General features: G+C 38.8%; 1 protein-coding gene across 3 annotated transcripts in view; it reads left to right on the forward strand.

The window, feature by feature from the left end:
* The window catches only part of GMDS (GDP-mannose 4,6-dehydratase), a 429,933-nt gene that overhangs the window by 68,728 nt on the left and 340,090 nt on the right, over positions 1 to 21,115 (forward strand). For all 3 annotated transcript variants that reach the window (XM_075270766.1, XM_075270767.1, XM_075270768.1), the window contains exons 3-5: positions 2,355 to 2,399; positions 16,892 to 16,979; positions 18,795 to 18,904. In XM_075270766.1, coding sequence (XP_075126867.1) covers positions 2,355 to 2,399; positions 16,892 to 16,979; positions 18,795 to 18,904 — 243 coding nt within the window. The remainder of the gene's footprint in view (positions 1 to 2,354; positions 2,400 to 16,891; positions 16,980 to 18,794; positions 18,905 to 21,115) is intronic.

Below are 21,115 nucleotides of genomic sequence, written 5' to 3' on the forward strand. Positions count from 1 at the left end.
TGCCAGTTGGTCATTGTTAGTTTTATATCTGCCTGCATAATTTGTGTACTGTATGTAACCCCCAAATGTAAAGCACCATGGAATGAATGGTGCTATATAAATAAACAATAATTTTTGATTTTCCTATGGCTTTATTATATTGGATATTTTATACTATCACTTAAAAACAACTGGAATGTGCTGCATTATGGAGGCAGTCTGTCTGAGACTTGTTGGGAAAAACCTGTGTGCGCGAGCTTATGAAACAAACAAGGTTTTAATTGTTTAAAAAGGACCTCCATGGGACAGCAACTAGTGTAAGCTATAGTCCAGTTGTACATCGCCTTTCATCTGGAGCAGATTTAAAGAGGACTTTAGACTACTTCCTCTATTTTCAGGTCTTTTAATGATTCCTGCACAGAGGGAGAGGATTTTTTTAAGCCCCCACCATTCCTGGGCAATCAGAGCTGTTATCTTCAGTGCCCAAAACAATAATTGGGCTCCCTTTTTTCAGGTGGGTTGTCGTAGGCTGTCTGCTGGGCTGGACCTGGGGTAGAGCAGACTCCCCACATGACAGTTTAAGCACCCAATATGCTAATTAGGCTATCTATTAACAGCCCTAATTGTTTCTGGAATCTGCATAGTGGCACCTATTGAACAACGGAAAAAAATGGAGTTGGTTGAAATGGTGAAAGGTCATCTAAGTTTTTGAAGCATGTGTCCCTTCACAATTTAGGTGCTGTACATCTCCACTCTGGCATAGGAAATACCAGTCTTGATGGATAACTTTAATTATGATTCCTTGTCTTATATTTACTTTTGTTGTTTTACTGATATTTTCTAATAGTGTGTTCTAAGGATAGGCAACACCTCCTCATAAATCAGCTGAACCAACATTTTATGCTGGGAAGAATTTACATCAATAAATAATTGGGGCTTGTGGTCCCAGAAAAAAAGGGTGTCAAAAAGTATGGTGTGCACACAACCCAGAAAACTGGCATATAAAGTATGATAAAACTCCCAGGCTGACTTGACTTACCGGACATGGCCACTATAGAATGAACCTCACTGTGCCTGATCACAAAGGCCGTAACATCTAGATGGTGGTTGAGTCCCCTTCAAACAGCTGAACGGTGGGATAGTCCAATTCCCACCAATGTGATGTAGATGACCTCCTCTAAGGATAGGACTTCCATATTAAAGCCCCATAAAGTTCATTTAAAGTACTATTAAATTTTTGCTCAAAAAGTAATTCTTTAGAGCGGACATTTCATAACTGATATCTTTGCATTGTTGCTGAAGAATTTAGACCTTTGGGCTTTACCTCTTTGTAGAATTCAAATTTTGGTTAATAACAGTCTTCCCCTCTGGCCTCGTGAAAGTCACTGGGACAGACACCAAGGTCAGTGGAGATGCTGTCTCAGGATTTCATTCCTAGACTGGCAATTATGGATTGAAATGTTGATGTCTAACCTACTACATTTGTGGCGTTTAATCAATAAAATTTATAATATAAATGACTTGTGTGTGTGTGTATATGTGTATATATGTATATATATATATATATATATATATATATATATATATATATATATATATATATACACATAATGGTCCATAGCATGTTAGTAGCCAGCAGAATGAGCTAGTGGGCCTATGCTGTTCTATATTTCAGTATTTTCCATATATTCACAGGGCCTGTCTGAGCTCTAGATGGCAAATTCAGATTTGCAGAACTGTATTAGCTTAATCACAGTCTTGCCAGTATATCTAATTTCATATTGATATCTCTCTATGTAAACACACATAACAGAGTCCCTTCTCTATAAGTATCTGCATAGTATCTGAACTGCATAAGTATTGTGATACTACGGTGTCCCCAAGCTGGGGGGGGGGGGGGGGGGGGTTACTGGAAGTGAGAAGAAGACAAAGCATGCAAACTTCTGAAACCGTGAGATGGGAAAACAACTTTAAGTCAATATTGATTGACTCTTACTAAATACTAATGTCTTTTTGTGTAGGGTATAAAGATTTTGTTCTTTGCAATATTTCACGTCTTTAATTTTCTGTGATATAGTATATGTATTACACTATTAGTTCAATCATCCTATGCCTCTCTGCCTTTTCTACTACATTTAGCTCTGATCAGTAAAGGCAGGTTCAGGTTTATTTGGAGTTATTTAATGTGTCTTCCCTGGAGGATTTTGCTCCTGAATGACTGACTGCAGCTCAGCATGTGGCTAAACATTTTAGTTGGCAATGAGTGTGTGCACCTTTCTGCAGTATGATTTCTATATCACTGTATTACATAATATCAGCTCCCATACATTGGCTGTGCACGTTTCTCACATACTTTAATCTTTTTCTCTTCCTAGGATGGCTCTTATTTGGCGGAATTTCTACTGGAAAAGGGCTACGAGGTAAGTGACGAGGAGTTAGTACAGGCTGATGAAATCACTAGTATGCAGCAGCCTACACTGCTTCCTCTGTTGCTGTCCTTACTCTGTGTTTTCCATTCCACGTCCAGATAACAAATCAAAGCTTCCAAAAAGAATGTGCAACATGGCCTGTAATCACGCCAGCTTATTGTACTATTTATCAGAGAGGGTCCGCTAGTGGATTCCCTTGTCTCCTCTGGGTATAACCGCTGTGTACATTTCCCGCAAGGTCAGATAAGCAGCAACCTGCAAAGGCCAGAGCTGTTCAAAAAAAAAAGTTACGGAATAATTTATGATGTAATGCAGCACATTAAAAAAAAAACTTGTTCTCAATGAAGTCACTTTTATATGAAAGTTGCAATAAGCTATAAAACCTTATTTTAATGCAGAGCAGGCTCATGAGAAATTTAATATATATATATATATATATATATATATATATATATATTTGAGAATTTCCAAATCATTTTGATTGTAATTGTTTGTATTCCAAAACTTTTGTAAAAACTTAAATAAAAAACAGTAAAATAAGCTACGCTATACAAAATGCAAGAAAAATTAGGGAAGTGGGGGACAGCAAAAAATAACAAAGAAAAAGCTGTCTGAACAAGGACAAATAGAACACAGAACATAAAACACGACTCACAAGGCTGGGAAACGATGAGGGGAGAAAGGGGAATGGGAGATCAGAGACCATGGAGAGTACAGTATGTATTCCATGGGGACCAGGTCACCTCAAAGGCATTTTGGTTGTAATGCTATTGATGTAGTGTATAGAGATACATTCCAGCTACAGGACTGGTTGTCTGTTTAATAAGAGGTTACCCTTTGAACCATCAGGGTGCTGCCACATGGTGTTCCGATTCCTATATAGCCACATTTAGTGCTGGGGCTGTTCGTGCTTTCACTTATAAGGGAGCGTTCACACTACCGTCATTGTCCGACAGGTAGTGTCCGCTGCCAATGTCCGTTCAAAATCTTTCACGGACATTAGCAGCGGACACTAGCTGTGTCCGTGACATTTTTCTTTCATATGCGATGGTATCTGATGGCCTGGCTGTATACAATAGAGTTCTTTATGTGTTTCGGATGAAAGCTATCCCATCCTAGCTAGGTTGGTCGGTCAGTCAGCTTGTTCGGCAATGTTCTAATCCTGCAGATAGAGACGAGCACCTTGGAGGCCTCAGAAACACATTCTTGAGGCAGGGTTACCTTCCAAGAACAATTGATAACCAAATCACCAGGGCCACCAGGATACAAAGATCGGAGTTATTAAGATACAATACCAAAAAGGATAACAATCGAGTGCCCCTGGTTGTCACATATAACCCCCACCTGGAGACGCTGAGAGGTATCACACACAAATTGCATCCACTACTACAAAAAGACAACCGTCTAACATCCATATTTCCGGACCCCCCTCTCCTGTGCTACAGACAGCCACCGAACCTCAGGAATATGGTGGTCAGTAGCTCACTATCACCCCCAACTAACACAGGAACATTTCCATGTGGAAATAAGAGGTGCAAAACCTGCCCCCACATACTGACCACCGACAGGATAGAGATACCAAACTTGAACAAGGAATATAAAATTCCAGGTACGTTCACCTGCAGCACATCCAATGTAGTGTATTTAATTATGTGTACCAAATGTTCCACTGATAATCTGTATGTTGGAGAGACCGGACAGCAACTCAGAATGAGAATCAATTCACATCGCCATACAATTAATGAACAAAGAATTGACCTTCCCGTGTCAAAGCATTTTTGTAGTGGGGACCACAATATCACCGATCACATGAAAATTTTGGTTTTGAGAGGGAATTTCAGATCAAAGAGAGAAAGACGCATACATGAGTATAAATTCATGACACTGCTTCTAACACTCGAGTGTGGACTTAATGCGTCACAGAGTTTCATGTCTTTTTACAGTAACGTGTGAACTGATAAGGACCTGTAAGTGTTTACATTGTCTCTACCAATTACTAACAAACCCCCCCCCCTTCCTCCTGAATTCTGACACCCTTTGTGCCTGCTCTGTATATAAATATGCATCCTTCAGAAATGTTTTAAATTTACTTTGATAAAGGAACCTAGAGGTTCCGAAACGTCAGCCATTTGTCATCATTATGAGTTAGCCATTAAAAAGGTATCAACTACTGAAGATTATCAAGTTTTCTTGTTTTTTATAATATGCTGTAGGCAGAGGGGCTAAAGTACAGGTCTATTCCTGATCTATTAAAAAGACAGAGTGCTGTCTAGAGCCGAGTCCAAGGTGAACTGAGAAGGCAGCATCACTAGACATTGGTTGCCTCCTGTCACTGTCATTCTATGCCTCTCTCCTTCCCCTGATGAAGCATGACAATTCATGTAGAAACGCGTAGGGGAGAGACTTAATGCAATACATTAGGCAGAGCAGTAACAAATCTCTGATACTGGGCTGAGGGCTTGGGTCTGGCTGTAACCTAGACCTATGCGACTGCCTGACGTGACTTTTATAATAGAGCACGAATAGACCTTTTGCTTAAAGCAAATCGTCAGATGCAGTTGTAAGAGTTTTTTTTTTTTATAAATCTATCTTTTGGTGGTTAACGCTCCTGTAGAAGGTGTGTACCCCCGCATCACCAGTATATTGTTACTGCTTTACAAACTATTTTACAGTACTCTGATGGAGTGGTATAAAGACTTTATCATCTGCTTCATACTTACATTTGGTGGATGGTGAGTCTTTAAATAAGACCTGACCAAGGCACCATTTTACCAGAAGTGCTTGGACACCACCATTTTACCTGTGATTGTTCTTCCACGGAATGAGATCGAGGAAGGCGATTGTTGCTCTGACAGCTGGTGGTATTTTGAAGGTTCCCAAGCTTAGCAGCAGCCTGTAATAAAAAGATAGGGATTTTACAGTTTATTTAAATTAATTAGCATTGTAGTGTCTTGTTCTAGTGATCAGAAATCTAGGGACCTAAAATATGTAAATATAAAAATTATTAAATCAACCCCCTTTTCCTATATTGTCTATGTACAACGCTTTGCAAAAGTATTCATTCCCCTTGAACTTTTTCCACATTTTGTCATCTTACAACCACAAACTTAAATGTATTTTATTGAGATTTTAAGTGATAGACCAACACAAAGTAGCAGATAATTGTGATGGAAGGAAAATGATACATAGTTCTCAAAACGTTAATCAAATAAAAATTTGAAAAGTGACGTGCCAAACTTTTCAGCTCCCCTATATCAATACTTTGTAGAGCTACCTTTCACTGCAATTACAGCTGCACGTCTTTTGGGGTTTGTCTCTACCAACTTTGCGCATCTAGAGAGAGAGTTTTTTTCTTTCTTGGCAAAATAGCTCAAACCCAGCTAGATTGGATGGCGACTGTCTGTGACCAGCATTTTTATGTCTTGCCACAGATACTCAATGGGATTTAAATCTGGACTTTGACTGGGCCATTCTAGCACATGAATATTCTTTGATCTAAACTATTCCACTGTACCTCTGGCCCGTGGTGTAACGAAAGTCTTGTGGGCTTCTGCAAACTTTTGACCGAGGCCCCCTCCCTATAGCAAATTCTTGATCGTGATGGTTACGGGGCCGACACAGCATTATATGCTCTCCACGGTGGGCCCCACCCAACAGTATATATTCTCCACAGTGGGCCCCACCCAGAATTATATGTTCACACATGGTGGGCCCCACCCAGAATTATATGCTCCCCATGATGGGGCCCCACCCATCATTACTGCTTGACAAACCAGTAATATAATAGTCAGAGGCCCAGGGAAGGTGATTAAAAATAACAAACCCTCATACTCTCCTTGCCTCACCTCTCTGGCTGACTTCAGCAACTTCAGACGTCACTGCTGAGGCCTGTGATTGGGCGTTAGCGGTCACATGGGGCACACTGATGTCATTATACCACCGCACCCCATGTAACCACTGGAGCCTAATAATAGGGCGCAGTGTGGCCTTGATCACTTGATGGAAAAGCTCCGTAGAGGATATGGAGCCCAGGAGATGCAAGTATAAGTATTATTTTTAGTACTTCTCCTGGGCTAGCAGCTATTGGAAAGGGCCCCAGCGATATTCCAGGACCCCATTCCATTAACAATATGTATAGCAGTTGGGGAACCAGGCTCTTATACCCTGCCGGGCCCGGTTGCACACTCTTCTTCCACATTTTTGCTGTGCCTCCTATATGGCTTGTGGCAAACTGCAAATGACACTATTTATGGTTTTCTTCTTGCCACTTTTCCATAAAGGCCAGTGTTTGTGGAGTGAATGACTTTTAGTTGTTTTGTGAACACATTCTCCCACCTGAGCTGTAAATTTTTGCAGCTCCTCCAGAGTGACCATAGGCCTCTTGGCTGCTTCTCTGCCCAGTGCTCTCCTTCCTTGATCTGTCAATTTAGGTGGATGGCCATGTTTTGGTAGTTTTGCAGTTGTAGAATACTTTTCCATTTTTGGATGATGGATTGGGATATGTTTTTATAACCTAACCCTGCTTTAAAAGTCTCCACAACTTTTTCTCTGACCTGTGTGGTGAGTTCCTTGGTCTTCATGATGCTGCTTGTTCACTAGGGTTTTCTATATAACAAACCACTGAATCTTCACAGAACAGGTGTATTTATACTGAGTAAATTATACACAGCTGGACTGAAGTGACTTCTGAAGGCAATTGATTGCACTGGATTTTATTTCAGGGTATCAGAGTACAGGGGGCTGAAGACTTTTGCACGTCACACTTTTCAGATTTTTATTTCATTAAGGTTTTGAAAACCAGGTATCATTTTTGTCCACTCCACAATTATCTGCTGCTTTGTGTTGGTCTATCACTTAAAATCTCAACAAAATACATTTAACTTTGTAATTAGAAGATGACAAAATGAGTCTAAGAATATTGTATTTTAAAAACATTTTCCCCATACAGGAGCACTCTAGCGGGAAAAATAAATCACCGCCCTTTTTATTTTGTTTGTTTTCTGTTTCGCTGTCCATAAAAAGATTGATATAAAGTGGTCAAACATTAGGCATAGCTTCATATGGCAACACTATATATGTAATCACACACAGTAAAAATTCCATATCTATTTTATTAGAAATTAATTTAAAAAAATATAAATATACACCTGTAATATAGAAGGCAGGGGCGCCCAAATTATTCTCTATTCCTGAGTAGAACACACACAAACTGGGCTGAATGCTCCAGCCTCTAGACCCACTAGATAGACTGCAATACAACTGTATTGTAGTCAATGGGACTGTCTGTTATTATTGAGGCTGGTCATAGATCATCTTTAAAGCCCCAGCATCCATTGTACTAGTACAGCAGATGTTGGGAAGGGGTTATAACATGACAGAACTACCGTATATACTCGAGTATAAGCCGAATTTATCAGCACATTTTTCATGCTGAAAAAGCTCTCCTCGGCTTATACACGAGTCGGGCTCCACGGAGCACAGAAAACTGGAAGGGGGAGGTCCTTTAGTGCTACTGCTCTGTGATTGGCTTGTCATGAGGTCACGTGACGGTGATGTCATCAAAGGTCCTGTAGCCACTGGTATGCAACATCTGCAGATAAGGTTGAGTCTAAATCCTAGTAGCTCCGCCCACACCAGAGTCCGATCACATGGTCATGACGTCATCAGAGGTCCTTTAGCACACTAGGATTTAGCATCTACCCTGCAGATGAGTGGCCAGGATTCATTGTGTCTTATGGAAGATGTCTGTTGTATGGAGGAGAGGAAGCTACAGTAAGTGACACACACAGGGACCTTCCTTTAGTTACTCTGCCTATTAATGTCAGGCATTTGGGGTTATTAATTTAGTTTCAGTAACTCCATATGCCTCACATTAATAACAGTTAACTACATCATGTCCCTCATATTAACCAGTGTGCCCCATATAAGGGTAACTAATATGTGAGACACATGAGGGTACTAATGAAGGACCTTAATTATGAGGATACCTAATTATCTCCATATGTCCCACATATCAGTAACTCTTATGTGAGGCACACAGGGGGTTAATGTGAGGGACATGATGGGGTTAACTGCTATTACTATGATCACCATGGAGTTACTAAGCTGCAATGCACATGACCAGACTTTGTATCTGCAATGGTGGATTCCCCCCCCCCCCCCCTGCTTATACTCAAATCAATAAGTTTTCCCAGTTTTTTTGTGGTAAAATTAGGGGTCTCGGCTGAAATTCGGATTGGCTTATACTCGAGTATATACGGTATATAAATTTGGTATCATCGTAATCATGCTGACCCGCAGAATATCGGCACAATTTCCATTTGGCTACACAGTGCAAGTCATGAAAATAAAGTCCGTAAGGGGGAAAAAAAAAATACCATTACAATGTAAAATTTGTCATGCAAAAATTAAGCCACTAGACAACACTGTAAATGGAAAAACAAAAAAAAATTAAGGTTTTTGGAAGATGGGAAGAAGACAAAAAGAAATCAAAAATTGTCTCTAGCAGGTAGGGGTTAAGTGACTGGATATCCTTCAGATATGTGTTAATTACCTAGCAGTGTATATATGGTGATCTGTTGTTTCTTTTAAATATACTCTATGCTAAGAAGTGTTCCCCAAGAACAAATCATGTAGTTCTCAAACAAAGCTGCCTAAATTAGATCTATACATTGACTTGAATGGACATACAGGACATACCAAACAGCTTTATGTCTGTACAATTGGAGCTGACACATAGGCTAAAGGAGGTCTGCAAATCTTAATTCTAGGTACAAAGTGTAAGTATTAAAGAGTGTGGGTGGTAGTATGGAGTAGTTAGGTGCTATTCACACCATGTTCATGGCAAACTGCCAGGAAAGCTGCATATGCCTGCCATCTACTTTCAATTTTATAGAGTATTGAATGGCATAATGAAGTAGATTTTTTTTTTTTTTACATACTGTAAAGATTATCCAGATGTTAACCCTGTAAAACCTAAAGGGCAACCTTATATCATATGTTTGACCCATAGATATTTGTTGATACTGTCATGGAATTTGTTTAAACTTTTTTTTTTTTTTTTTTAATGTGCTAGCTAAACTTTCTTTAGTAAATGTAGTCAGGGCTCAGCCTCCAAGTGCACTTTAATTGATGGGTAATGTTCTGTTAGCTCTTCACAGTAAAGAGAATAAAGGTGGCCAGGAACAGGAATTGATGTCACCAGCCTGACAACTACTGCCAGATGGCAAACTTTGAGTAAGGTCCCTTGAAGATGACAGTGGTGTGGGTCAGTGTGCTATCTGTGTATTTCATGGTTACCACACTGACCCATTCTTTTCTATGGGCCCATGTGCAGGCCAACAGTCCGGGCCGCATCAGATAGGACAGGTACTATTCCTGTCCTCTTTTGTGTCCCATGCTTCCATGGCTCCTATTCATTTAATGAAGGGAGCCGTGGAAGCATGGGCAGCACACGGGGGACATCCCTGTGTGCAGCATGTACTTTTAATTCATTGGGGGCGGTTGCAGCACGGTTGTCTGCAACCAGCCTAAAACTTAGGCAATGAGCTGTAAACACATAGCAGTGCTTTGCAAAAAGAGCATGATAGACAAAGTAATAGATTAGGTAAAGCTCTTGTTTTAGAGATGGATAAATAGATAATTTCTGTATCACTTTCTCAGGGTTTTCTAGATCTCTCCTTGCAGTCTGTCTTTGTTTACTTCCAATGATCATGTGATGGACTGTCCGTGATCATGTGATGGGCGCAGAGTCAGACATCTGCCTGGTAACGCACTGTGCACCTGTGTTTACATCACATGACCATGAGTCCCGCTCCCAGCATGAAGTTCAAGCCGATAAATCTGGGTAACACATGGACCGAGTTTCATGGGTAAAACTGTTGTGTGCAGCTACCCTTAGAATGAATGACCACAAGCAAAGATCTAAAATACTGTGAGGAATTGAAACAGAAACTATTTTGGAAAATGGTATAACTCTACATTATACAAGAAAGGACATTTATTTGCTGAAACTGGAAAACCCCTTTTTAAAATATGATTCTTGAGATGGGAATATTCCTTGAAGGCGATCATTGGGTTTGAATAGCATATTCACAAAATTAATCTTGCAGCGTTCATCCATTACGATTAGTGATCTATTGAAAATACCCTTTTTGTGTCAAATGCAATTTTTTAATTGGAGTAATGACTACCACATCTTTACTGTACATTTCGGCTGCAAGCCAATGGCCATTAAATTGAGAACCAAAAGTTTTTTTTTTTAAGTGTATTTAAACTAGATAGAGAATGAAACCACTGCCTGCTCCAAATGAAACTAGAATTTCCAACTGGTGTTGAAAACGAATGTACCGTAAACGTAAGAGGGGGCACAAAAGAGAAATAACTGGAAATTCATACACAAAAATAAAATGAAGTATTTATACAGTTGTTTAACCTTTTATGTATATTTTAGCTGTGAATTGCCATAAAGAGACAGTTCCTTTTTTGTATTTAAAGACAGTAAGTGAGTGAATGAATTGTAAGCTGACGTTTCTCCAGCAAATAGAGGGTTATGAGGGCAGCCAGCTCTGTTGTTCAGCAGTATTCTAGCTTCTGTTTAGGATCAGATATTAGGAGTCTTAGTGGCTGGGAAAGAACAAAATCACTACTTTTGGCAACGATGACTGTTCATTTGAGGTTGAAACAGAGATAAGTTGTGCAAGCTGATGGATTTGTCTCCTGGACAATTAAATATTCCCATCTGGATTGAGAGGAGGGGGACACTAATCTGTTCTGTGTAGATAAATTAAGTGTTCTTGCTAAAATTGGGTACCATAGTGTCAAAATAGAGGTAATATTTCAACTTCAAGAAAATATATGTTAGAGAGAAAAGCACATTTTTCAGCAAGTTATTTCTCTGCCTTCACATTGACAAATTTATATTTTGTCTTGCATAGTTTGTTTTTCTGTCCTTGGGTTGTCATTTTTCCAAGTCCATGTGTTTTATTCACTAGTAAACATTTATCTGTTCTGAACACTCACGTTATAGTATTGTATAATGGTGGATAGTTTTTGCTGCAGTTATTAAGTCAATGGATTTCTTGTCGTACAGTAGATATTCGCCTGTTGAAAACAAATCCAGTTTCCTTGTGTGGCACCCTGTTTCTCTTACTAAAGGAGATGCTACAACACCTTCAGTACGGGGTGACTTGTATAATAAGGGGGTGACATGTATAATAAGGGGAACCCTCTCTGGTATGAGTTTAAAGTATATTTTGATCTTTAGACTGTCACTTTCAGTAGCTGGATTTGAGATGATTGTGGTTGTGTGTTGTTGTTGTTGTGTTTTTTTTTTATAATATAAAGGGGCTCTATCATTGGGAAAAATCATTTTTAGATAAGCATATCCTTTAGAAAGGCTATTCCACACATATCTTTTGTATGTAAATCGCCTCGGTGTTTGAATGAGCCTGTTTTTATTCATATGCTAATTAGCCTCTTGGTGCTCCCCAGAAGTCTCATTGTGCATCCTCTGCTATTCTTTCCTATGTGTGTGTACAGCACAGGCTGCTGCTGATGACTTCCTGCTTCCTGTTTGCAAACACACATAGGAGAGAATAGCAGAGATGAATGCTGCTGGGAGCTTCCTGAGCTGGCTGGAAGCTAATTAATTAGCATGTGAATAAAAAATAAAAAAAATAAAAAATGGACTCATTCAAAAACCACTGAGGCAATTTACATACAAAAGGTATGATTGGAATAGCCTTTCCTAAAGGCTATGCATGTATGTACTTAGTTAAAAATGCCTTTTCCCCAATAATAGAGACCCTTTAATGATTCTTTACATTAGCACAGTTTAGCTAGGACAGCTTAGACTAACACTATAAACACAAATTGATCATATGAGGGTGTCTTAAAATTCAGCAGTGTCACTATGTTTGCATTATGGTCAGTGAATTATCAATGTGACCAGATTCTATTACACTAAAAGATCAATGATGCACAATAAAAAATAACAAACAAAAAAATCTGAATTGTGAATTCTAAAAAAATGTTTGCAAATGTAACTTCCACCTTTATGTTTCATCTACATGTATCTGCCTAGGTGACATTGATGCTCTTCACTGGGATTTTGGGATTCTTTTGATGTAAAATATTAATTTGACTAATTTCTGATCATGTTAGCCATTAATATTTAGTAGATTTTTTTTTTTTTTTTTTTTTTTTTACAGGCAGCCAAAGAAATGTTTTGCTCCAGTCAGCATCTGTCACATATGTATACAGATTAGCATTCTTTAGCTGTATTCTATACATACAAAGATACTGTATTTTTTTTTTTTTATTGAACTCACATTGTAGCATTGCTGCATTGGTGATTACAAGCTAATTGATCTTTATGGGGGGCCCTGGCAACTGCATAGTTAAGTACACTTATAAAAAGGTGAAATCATGTGACGTTTCAGACTGTGAAATGGTGTCCAAATTAAATAACTAAAAAAAAAAATAAATTTACAATTTAATAACATTTATGTGATTAAAATTATTATGGTGTTTCAAGTTGGTTTTCTGCCTGAAATCGCTGGTTGGAAACTCCATATAGTTGCTGCTATTTGACAAAATAGAGTAACTGACTTTCCTTAGCAACATGTTAACCATGTATGCCTGCTGATGCTTTAGTCTCCCTATAGTTTTACCTTTTCTAACGTATCATTTGTTTTCTCCAACTTGACACTGTCTTATAAGCCCCAATAAGTACATTTATATCAAGTACAATATATTTAATAAACCTTGCTTGAAGTAGATTACAAAAAAACTGCTATACTGTCTTTTTGTTTTGTTTTTTGCTTGTTTTTTTATATTAGGATCATAGAATTTTATATGCTTACGGCTTTTAAATGAGATGTCCAGTAGAGAAAACCCATTTTCAAATTTTCTTATACTTGTCAATATTCAGATGCTTTTTTTTTAATTTTTTTAAATTACGTTTTTGAAAGACAATTCAACAAAACATTAACCAATATTGCGATAGGTAACGCAGCACCCCATACAAAACAAGGAAGACCTAGATTAGACACATAATAGAAAAATGTAACACAACCAAGTCAGTTTTCTTCTGTAACCTATCAGAAATCACCCCCTCAATGAAAAGGATGAACATGGAGAGATGTAGAGGTTATGTGTGGGCAGGACAGGGGTGGAGACCGGGGTACATTGGAATCCTATAGGGTTATAGGATCCTCCTTTTGGCTCGAGTGTAGAATAGTTAAAAACACATTACACAGACAAGACAATTCTCTTGGTTTGGTTATTCTGTAAAGGTTTATTCTCCTTTTAGGTGAGACTGCAGGGAAATCGGCGTGGGTGGGTGGGTGGTTGGGTGGTGGTGGTTTATTATCCCATCTATGCCAGTTTTCTAGCGTAGACGGACAATATTGTGGTGGACATTTGGTGCAAGGCCTTTTCTTGCGGCACATTCCCTGTTCTGTGTCTCGCTCATCTTATTCCATGATTCTGAGAAGGGTAGCGAATCAATATGGGAAATGTATGCTACTGACATACTGTAGATCTCCATCCTCATGCACAGGCGTATGCCTGATTTATTAAAGGGGCTCTATCATTGGCAAAAGTTATCTTTAACTAATCACATACTTGCATAGGCTTTAGCAAGACTATTCCACACCTACCTTTTGTATGTAAATTGCCTCAGTGGCTTTTGAATAAGTCAGTTTTTATTCATATGCTAATTAGCTTCCAGCCAGCACAGGAAGTTCCCAGCAGCATTGCTCTATGCTATTTTCTCCCATCCGTATGTGCAAACAGGAAGCAGGAAGTCGTCATCAGCAGCAGCCTGTGCTGTACACATACATAGGAAACCGTAGGCAGAGGGTGCACCGAGAGGCTAATTAGCATATGAGTAAAAACAGGCTCATTCAAAAACCACTGAGGCGATTTACATACAAAAGGTAGGTGTGGACTTTCTAAAGGCTATGCAAGGATGTGATTAGTTAAAAATTACACTTCCCAATGATAGAACCCCTTTAAGAGGTTGGAGCCTCTTGATAGATCAGCGGTGCCCTGCGCTTGTCTGGTCTTTTAAGATTGGCAAACCAAACACCAGTCGTAATAAATCTATCCATGACTGTCAAGTTTTCACAGATTACAGTGAATTTCTAGGAATATTTGCAGTGGGACATTTTGTGCAAGTAACCATAATACTGGATGATTTTGGAATGGTGTATTTATTTATTCAATTTATTAGGAAAAAAGTCAGCATTTAAGTCTAGGAATTTCACTTAACAAAGGAACCCCCGCCCATGTATCACATATCAAAATTGGGCCACCATGCCATGAATTTGACAAATATCCCTTAAAGGATTCATCAACAACAAATGAGTATTCTTTAAGTTGTCTTGAAAGAGTTAACTGTCTGTGTCAAGGCGTAAAAATCGTCTTATCTCACATTCTTAACCAGATTATCCCTTTTGCACACATTTTGGCTTGTCATAATGTTTATATTACACCTGTATTAGCAGCAGACAACCCCAGCTTTCATCAGTCTTTACATTAATACTTGTTGTCACAGATTAACCAGTTGACAAGTTTTTTCTCTCCACGTACATTCCTTCAAAAGGGAGAGAACAAAACGGGAGGGAAAGAATGTGACTGCTACCACACTACACAGAGGGTCTCTGAGTCTTTGCTGCAGTGCCAGCCTACTGGCAGAGTGGTTTTTCCTGCTGTCAACTCTTGCTGGAGTCTTTCATCACTTTGCAGAAGGATGATACACTGTGTCAGTCAATGGGCTGCTTAGGACGTGATTGCCGAATGTCTGACACAAAACCCAGTCATGAGGAGATGAGAACACTTAATCGGGGCTTTCGAAGGGAAAATAGAATTTTCCAGTGATTGAATTTTCTTTTGTTCATTCTATCCTGGCGTCTGAATTTATTATGTTTTATATTAATGTGTACAAATATCAATAGTAATATCATAAAAAATATTTGCATTAATTATTTCCTTTAGACCTTCAACAACCCTTAGTCTTGGTTCACACAGTGCTTGCTTTTTTGAGGAGCTGATTTTTCTATGTATTTTGGCTGCTGGCTAGCACGTTTTTACTATGATAAACCAAAGGTTTTCAATTTGATGGCCATTAGCTTACAGGTAGGGTTGAGCCAATCTTGAGATTTCAGGATTGTTTTTAAAATCTGATTTCCGATCATTTTCCATTCAAACCCAATCCCAATTCCAATGCAAGTCAATGGGACTTTTTTAATAATCGAAGATCGGATTTTAAAAACTATCCTATTCACTGCACAGCGTGGAGTCTAAAAATTGAACGCTTTAATTGTTAGACTCCACGCTGTGTAGTGATTAAAAAAAAATCCCCTGGCTACTTAAGTCCCCCTGCTGTCCACTTACCTGCACAGAAGCACTGCCGCTGGTACTGTCCCTGCTGTTCTCGCTCCTTTTCTCTCCTCGCTGCCCCCGCCTCCCAGGTTAGTGTTATAGACCTAGGAAGAAGGCGGGGCTTGTGGCTTAGGAGAGTGTGTCGGTGGGTACAGGGTGGGGAAACATGAGTGCTCCCCTCCCAGTACCCGCCCATACTCTAAGCCACAAGCCCCGCCTTCTTCCTAGGTCTGTAATACTAACCTGGGAGGCGGGGGCAGCGAGGCGAGAAGAGGAGCGAGAACAGCGGGGACCAGACCAGCGGCAGCGCTTCTGTACAGGTAAGTGTTAGCTACTAGAGATGTTAGCTAGTCTCCCATTAGAATGAATGGACGCAGACGGCGTGTAGGGGGTTAAGTGGCCCGACGCCGGCACAGGCTGTTTGCTTGCTGCATCCATTCACTCCTATGGGACCTAGCTAACATTGTTAGCTTTTCCCACAATGCTTGGCCAGTAGCAAATCATTGTTTGAAATAACCTCCAACCTCGATCCCACTCAAAAAGATTGGGATCAGAATTGCGATTGTGAAATTTACTCGATCGCCGATCGGAATCTGATCTTTTCCGATTCCCCATCGCTCAACCCTACTTACAGGTGAAAGGCACAGTAACTTGTTATAGGCATTACTCTAATTAGAAAAACATGCAGTTTCTTTATTAGAAAAAACAAAACAAAAAACCACTGTGAATGTAATCTTATTGGCAGTAAATAATTGCTATGATTTTATTATTAGGTGTTCTTAACACACTTGTACTCGGCTACTTGGCTGTTTTTTATTTATTCATTCACCCTGTGCATGTGCCCCATATTCTAGAAAACAATTAATACTAGAGCCTCCTTTCCTTTTATTCCATTGACAGCCCCAGACACCTCATTAGAGTTTGTTATAATCTTACAATGCGTTGTTAGTTTTAAGCCTTTTTGAATTGGATTTACAAACTGACATCTCAGAGCCGAATTGCGGGAGTGACTTATAGTACATTCCAAGAAGACTAACTACGTGGACTTGTCAGTCACAGGGGATGAACCATGTTTTGTGGTTTGTCATTCACAGGTGCATGGCATTGTGCGTCGATCAAGTTCTTTCAACACGGGGAGGATTGAGCATCTATACAAGAATCCACAAGCTCATATAGAAGGAAGTAAGACTATTTCTCTATTCCTTTCTTATCATGACTTCATGAGACCGAGTTATCCTGTTCTCTCTATGCATTTTAAATGGACACAATTTTTCAATTTTGTTTCTGAACTTGAACCTTTGTGTGCTTAAAGTATATATTCAAAACTTGAGTACCAAAAGGGTTTTCTGAAATTTTACTTAAAGAGAGTCTGTCAGCAGGAAAATTGGTATCAAACTAGTGACATTACCTTGTATGATGGCTTATACACTTTCCAAAGTTGCCTTCTTTATTCAGCATTGTTTCTCCATTTTCAGGAAAATCAACATTTTATTCTTAAGCAAACTAGAAAGGGCTTTAGGGAGTTTCAGAATGGGAGATGTCGCTCAAGCAATGGGGGAAAGAGCTGGGCAGCAGTTAGGGGTGATTATCTAGAGCAGAGAAAGGAGTTCTAGTAGGAGAAAAAAAAATCTACTTAAAGCCCTTCCCTTTTCAGCTAAACTGCATAAGAATAAAATGCCGTTTTACATGGAAATGGAGATGCAATTCAGATTTTTTTAAAATGTATCTTTGGAAAGTGAAGAAGCCACTCTGCATGTACTTTTATTAGTTTGATACAGATTTTCCTGCTGATAGACTCCCTATAAAATAAAAGCTGCTTCTCTTAAAGGGGTTGGCCACTTTCAAACCAATATTGACAAACAAATGTACAATAAAAAGATACACAATTTTCCAATATACTTTCTGTATCAATTCCTCACGGTTTTCTAGATCTCTGCTTGCTGTCATTCATTCTGTTACTTCTAGAGGATAAAACTCTGACCATGGTCATGTGATTTATGGTCCATGGTCATGTGATGAGTACACAGGTGCGGCTCCTTATAGTCACAGCACAGTAATCAGACATCTGCCTGGTAATCAGCTGTGCACCTGTGCTGATCACATGACCATGGACCATAAATCACATGTCCATGGACCGTAAATCACATGACCATGGACCGTAAATCACATGACCATGGTCAGAGTTTTATCCTCTAGAAGTAACAGAATGAATGACAGCAAGCAGAGATCTAGAAATTAGTGAGGAATTGATACAGAAAGTATATTGGAAAATTGTATGTAAAAATTTTTATTGTACATTTGTCAATATTGGTCTGAAAGTGGCCAACCCCTTTAAGGACTTCAGGTGATCACACACATTCTCAGTGCATAGACAATCTTATAATCCAGTTGGTTGCACTTCACTCATCTGTGGAATTCATACACTGTGTGCTCGCTATACTGTATAAGAGAGCAGGCAAACCGAATCCCGCAATAGTAAAGTACTACAAATCAGATCTGCTGAATACTGCTCTAGTGTTACTTAGTTTATCATAAAACTGTTTTCCTCTGTCCCGATTGCTCCTACCATTATTGAGAGCCAGCTCTATTCAACTAATCTATTAGACTATATAGCTTAATCATTGGACACACTAATTGGTTTTCTGTGGTAGAATTGAACTCCTTTCTATCTATTCTCGCATACTTCCATATCCGCTATGCATGCAGGACAGTCAGCTCTATCCTAAAACTAGGTGCCCCCAAATCATTTAGTCATATGAACACACCCCAACCCATTTCCTCTCTGACTTTTGTGTTGCTAGAGGTTTATTAGCGGTGCTAAGTACAAGGGAGAGGGGTGACCATCAGTGCAGTTATGTATTACATTGTTGTCCCCTGTTGTTCCCATATCCATATACCAGTTCTGATACAGTGATTACTGATTTATTATTATTATATGACTATTTTTGTATTTTCTTGAAACTCTAATTTTAATGAACACTGGATTCACCTCTTTAGACATGAAGTTACACTATGGGGATCTGACTGATAGTACGTGTCTAGTGAAAATAATTAATGACGTGAAACCCACTGAAATTTACAACTTGGGTGCTCAGAGCCATGTAAAGGTAAGTCATTTTTACCTAAATATTACAGTATAATATTTAATCAATTCCTTTCCGGAACAAAGAATGGTTCATGGGGTAATATCCTTTAACAAATGGCCATATAACACAGCAACTGTGTAGTTGGCAACATAACTATAAATCTTAGACGTTATCAGTGGTAAATTTGTGGGTATCCTACCAGGTCATCAAGGATCCTTCAGTCTAGGAATGGATCTGTTATACCCACTGATGTTATGGACATAAATTACAATGATAAACATTTGTAATGCTTTTTCACAGAGCAGGGAGCATTGTGGAGTAGCGAAGTTAGAGGCTGCCCCACAGATCTGTTGTTTTTAATAGGAAACCAGTTTTATCTAACAATATATTTTTGGCATGTGCAAGGAATCTGGGGAAAACCCAGATGTTGCCCTTGGTCTGATTCGATCCCAAGACCCCAGCACTGCAAAGCAACAGTGCTACATCATGATGTGTATACTTGGTGTATACAGATATATATGGACCTACTAGGTTGCAATAAAAACATTTCGTAGGGTCTATCCATATCCTGTTTTTACATATGTTTGTTTCCGTTTCGGATGCAAATGCATGACCACCCATTTACATAGACGCACATCAGATCCAATACAGTTGAATAAGAAGAAGCTGGAGTGACTCTGATCGGCCCTTATTCAAAAAATAGAACAATCGGCTTCTGGCTGTGTTCTTTGTGTATGTCCCCGCAACATACTCTACTGATATTATTTGATCTGTGGAGGTGCTGTGTGTTGGATCCCCACAAATCTGATATTGAATAACTATCCTATCCTCTTTAAGGTAGACGCCACACAATTATTTTTTTTATTTTTAATTTTTTTTGAGATTTTACTGTTTTTTTTTTTTTTTTTTTTTTTTTTAATAACCCAAATCCAAAAAGTGGCTTCCAAAAGAAATATACTTATAAATGCAAAAATGCACCTTTACCGCAAAATGAAACAATAGTTAATTTAAGATTTTTTTATATACATCCAGTGATATTAAAATATTATAGATAATCTATATTAGAATGTTGTCACATTTGATTCCACTCATTCAATAAATATGATCCGATATGTTGTATGACATTACAGCGTTGAAGCCTGTTTTTGCAAGGTTTTGGTGGGCATTGCTATGTGGGATTGGAATGTTGGGTAGGAACTCTTATTGTTGCCCAATAGCTACTATATGTAATTATGAATTACTGGATGAGCAGACTTTGTGGCTGCACTTTCCTGTGGTCATAACCAGACAATGTTTTTATGTCTGCTTATACTATCCTTTATAATACAGATTAAATGTATAGTTTATTGAAAGTATGTATATATTTTTTTGATAAATGGATAGATAAATTATAATTAACCGAAGATTTGTTTTTTTAGATCAGAATATTTTTTTTGTAAATGTTACAACTTAGTGTAAAACTGAATCAAGTTGGAAAATACATTGAAAACTCCCCACAAAAAAATAGAATAGATGTATAGGATATTTAGTAGGGTTGGGCGTGTATGACGCAAATCAAAATCACAATTAATTGAACATTTTCCCCTCATTATGATTATGATAGATTCACACTTCCAGGTGTTTGCCGGATTTACTGGTCTGAACAATATGCTGGGAGCAGGACTCCTAGCAGTATAGTTATCTATGATGCTAGGAGTCCCTGCCTCCCAATAACATACTGCCCAGGACTGTAATCGGCACAGGACAGTATGTGGATTGCAAGCAGGGACTCCTAGCATCATATGCCCAGTTTTATGCATATAGGTTTCCATTTGGGGTTCCCTAAGCAGATTTCCCAAACGGAAACCCGAACGAAGATGTGGACCGAGCCAATGGTAGTGTGAGACAGGATAGCTTGGATACAAAAACAGTAAGTTCACATTGGTTGAGACGACTATAGATTTCTGTTATTTTTTGACTAATTGCCCAGCCCTCGTATATAGAAAAATATCGATCTTTTGTTTTTACTTTTTTCTTAACTGGCTGTTGAAACCCTTCAATTTTCGAGAAGCGTGGGACAAAATGTGGCAAAATGTGTGCGGTCATTTTGCAAACCACAATGCAGACATTATGGTATTTCCACATGAATTCTGTGCCCATCCTAATTAGGAATTTTGCAACATTTACTGACAGGCTGTCCAGTGGGAACTGTTCTTACTGACTCATTCCATTGGCTCCACAGCACTTCTTTTC

The sequence above is a fragment of the Leptodactylus fuscus genome, chromosome 4 (assembly GCF_031893055.1).
Source record: "Leptodactylus fuscus isolate aLepFus1 chromosome 4, aLepFus1.hap2, whole genome shotgun sequence".
Classification (NCBI taxonomy): Eukaryota; Metazoa; Chordata; class Amphibia; order Anura; family Leptodactylidae; genus Leptodactylus; species Leptodactylus fuscus.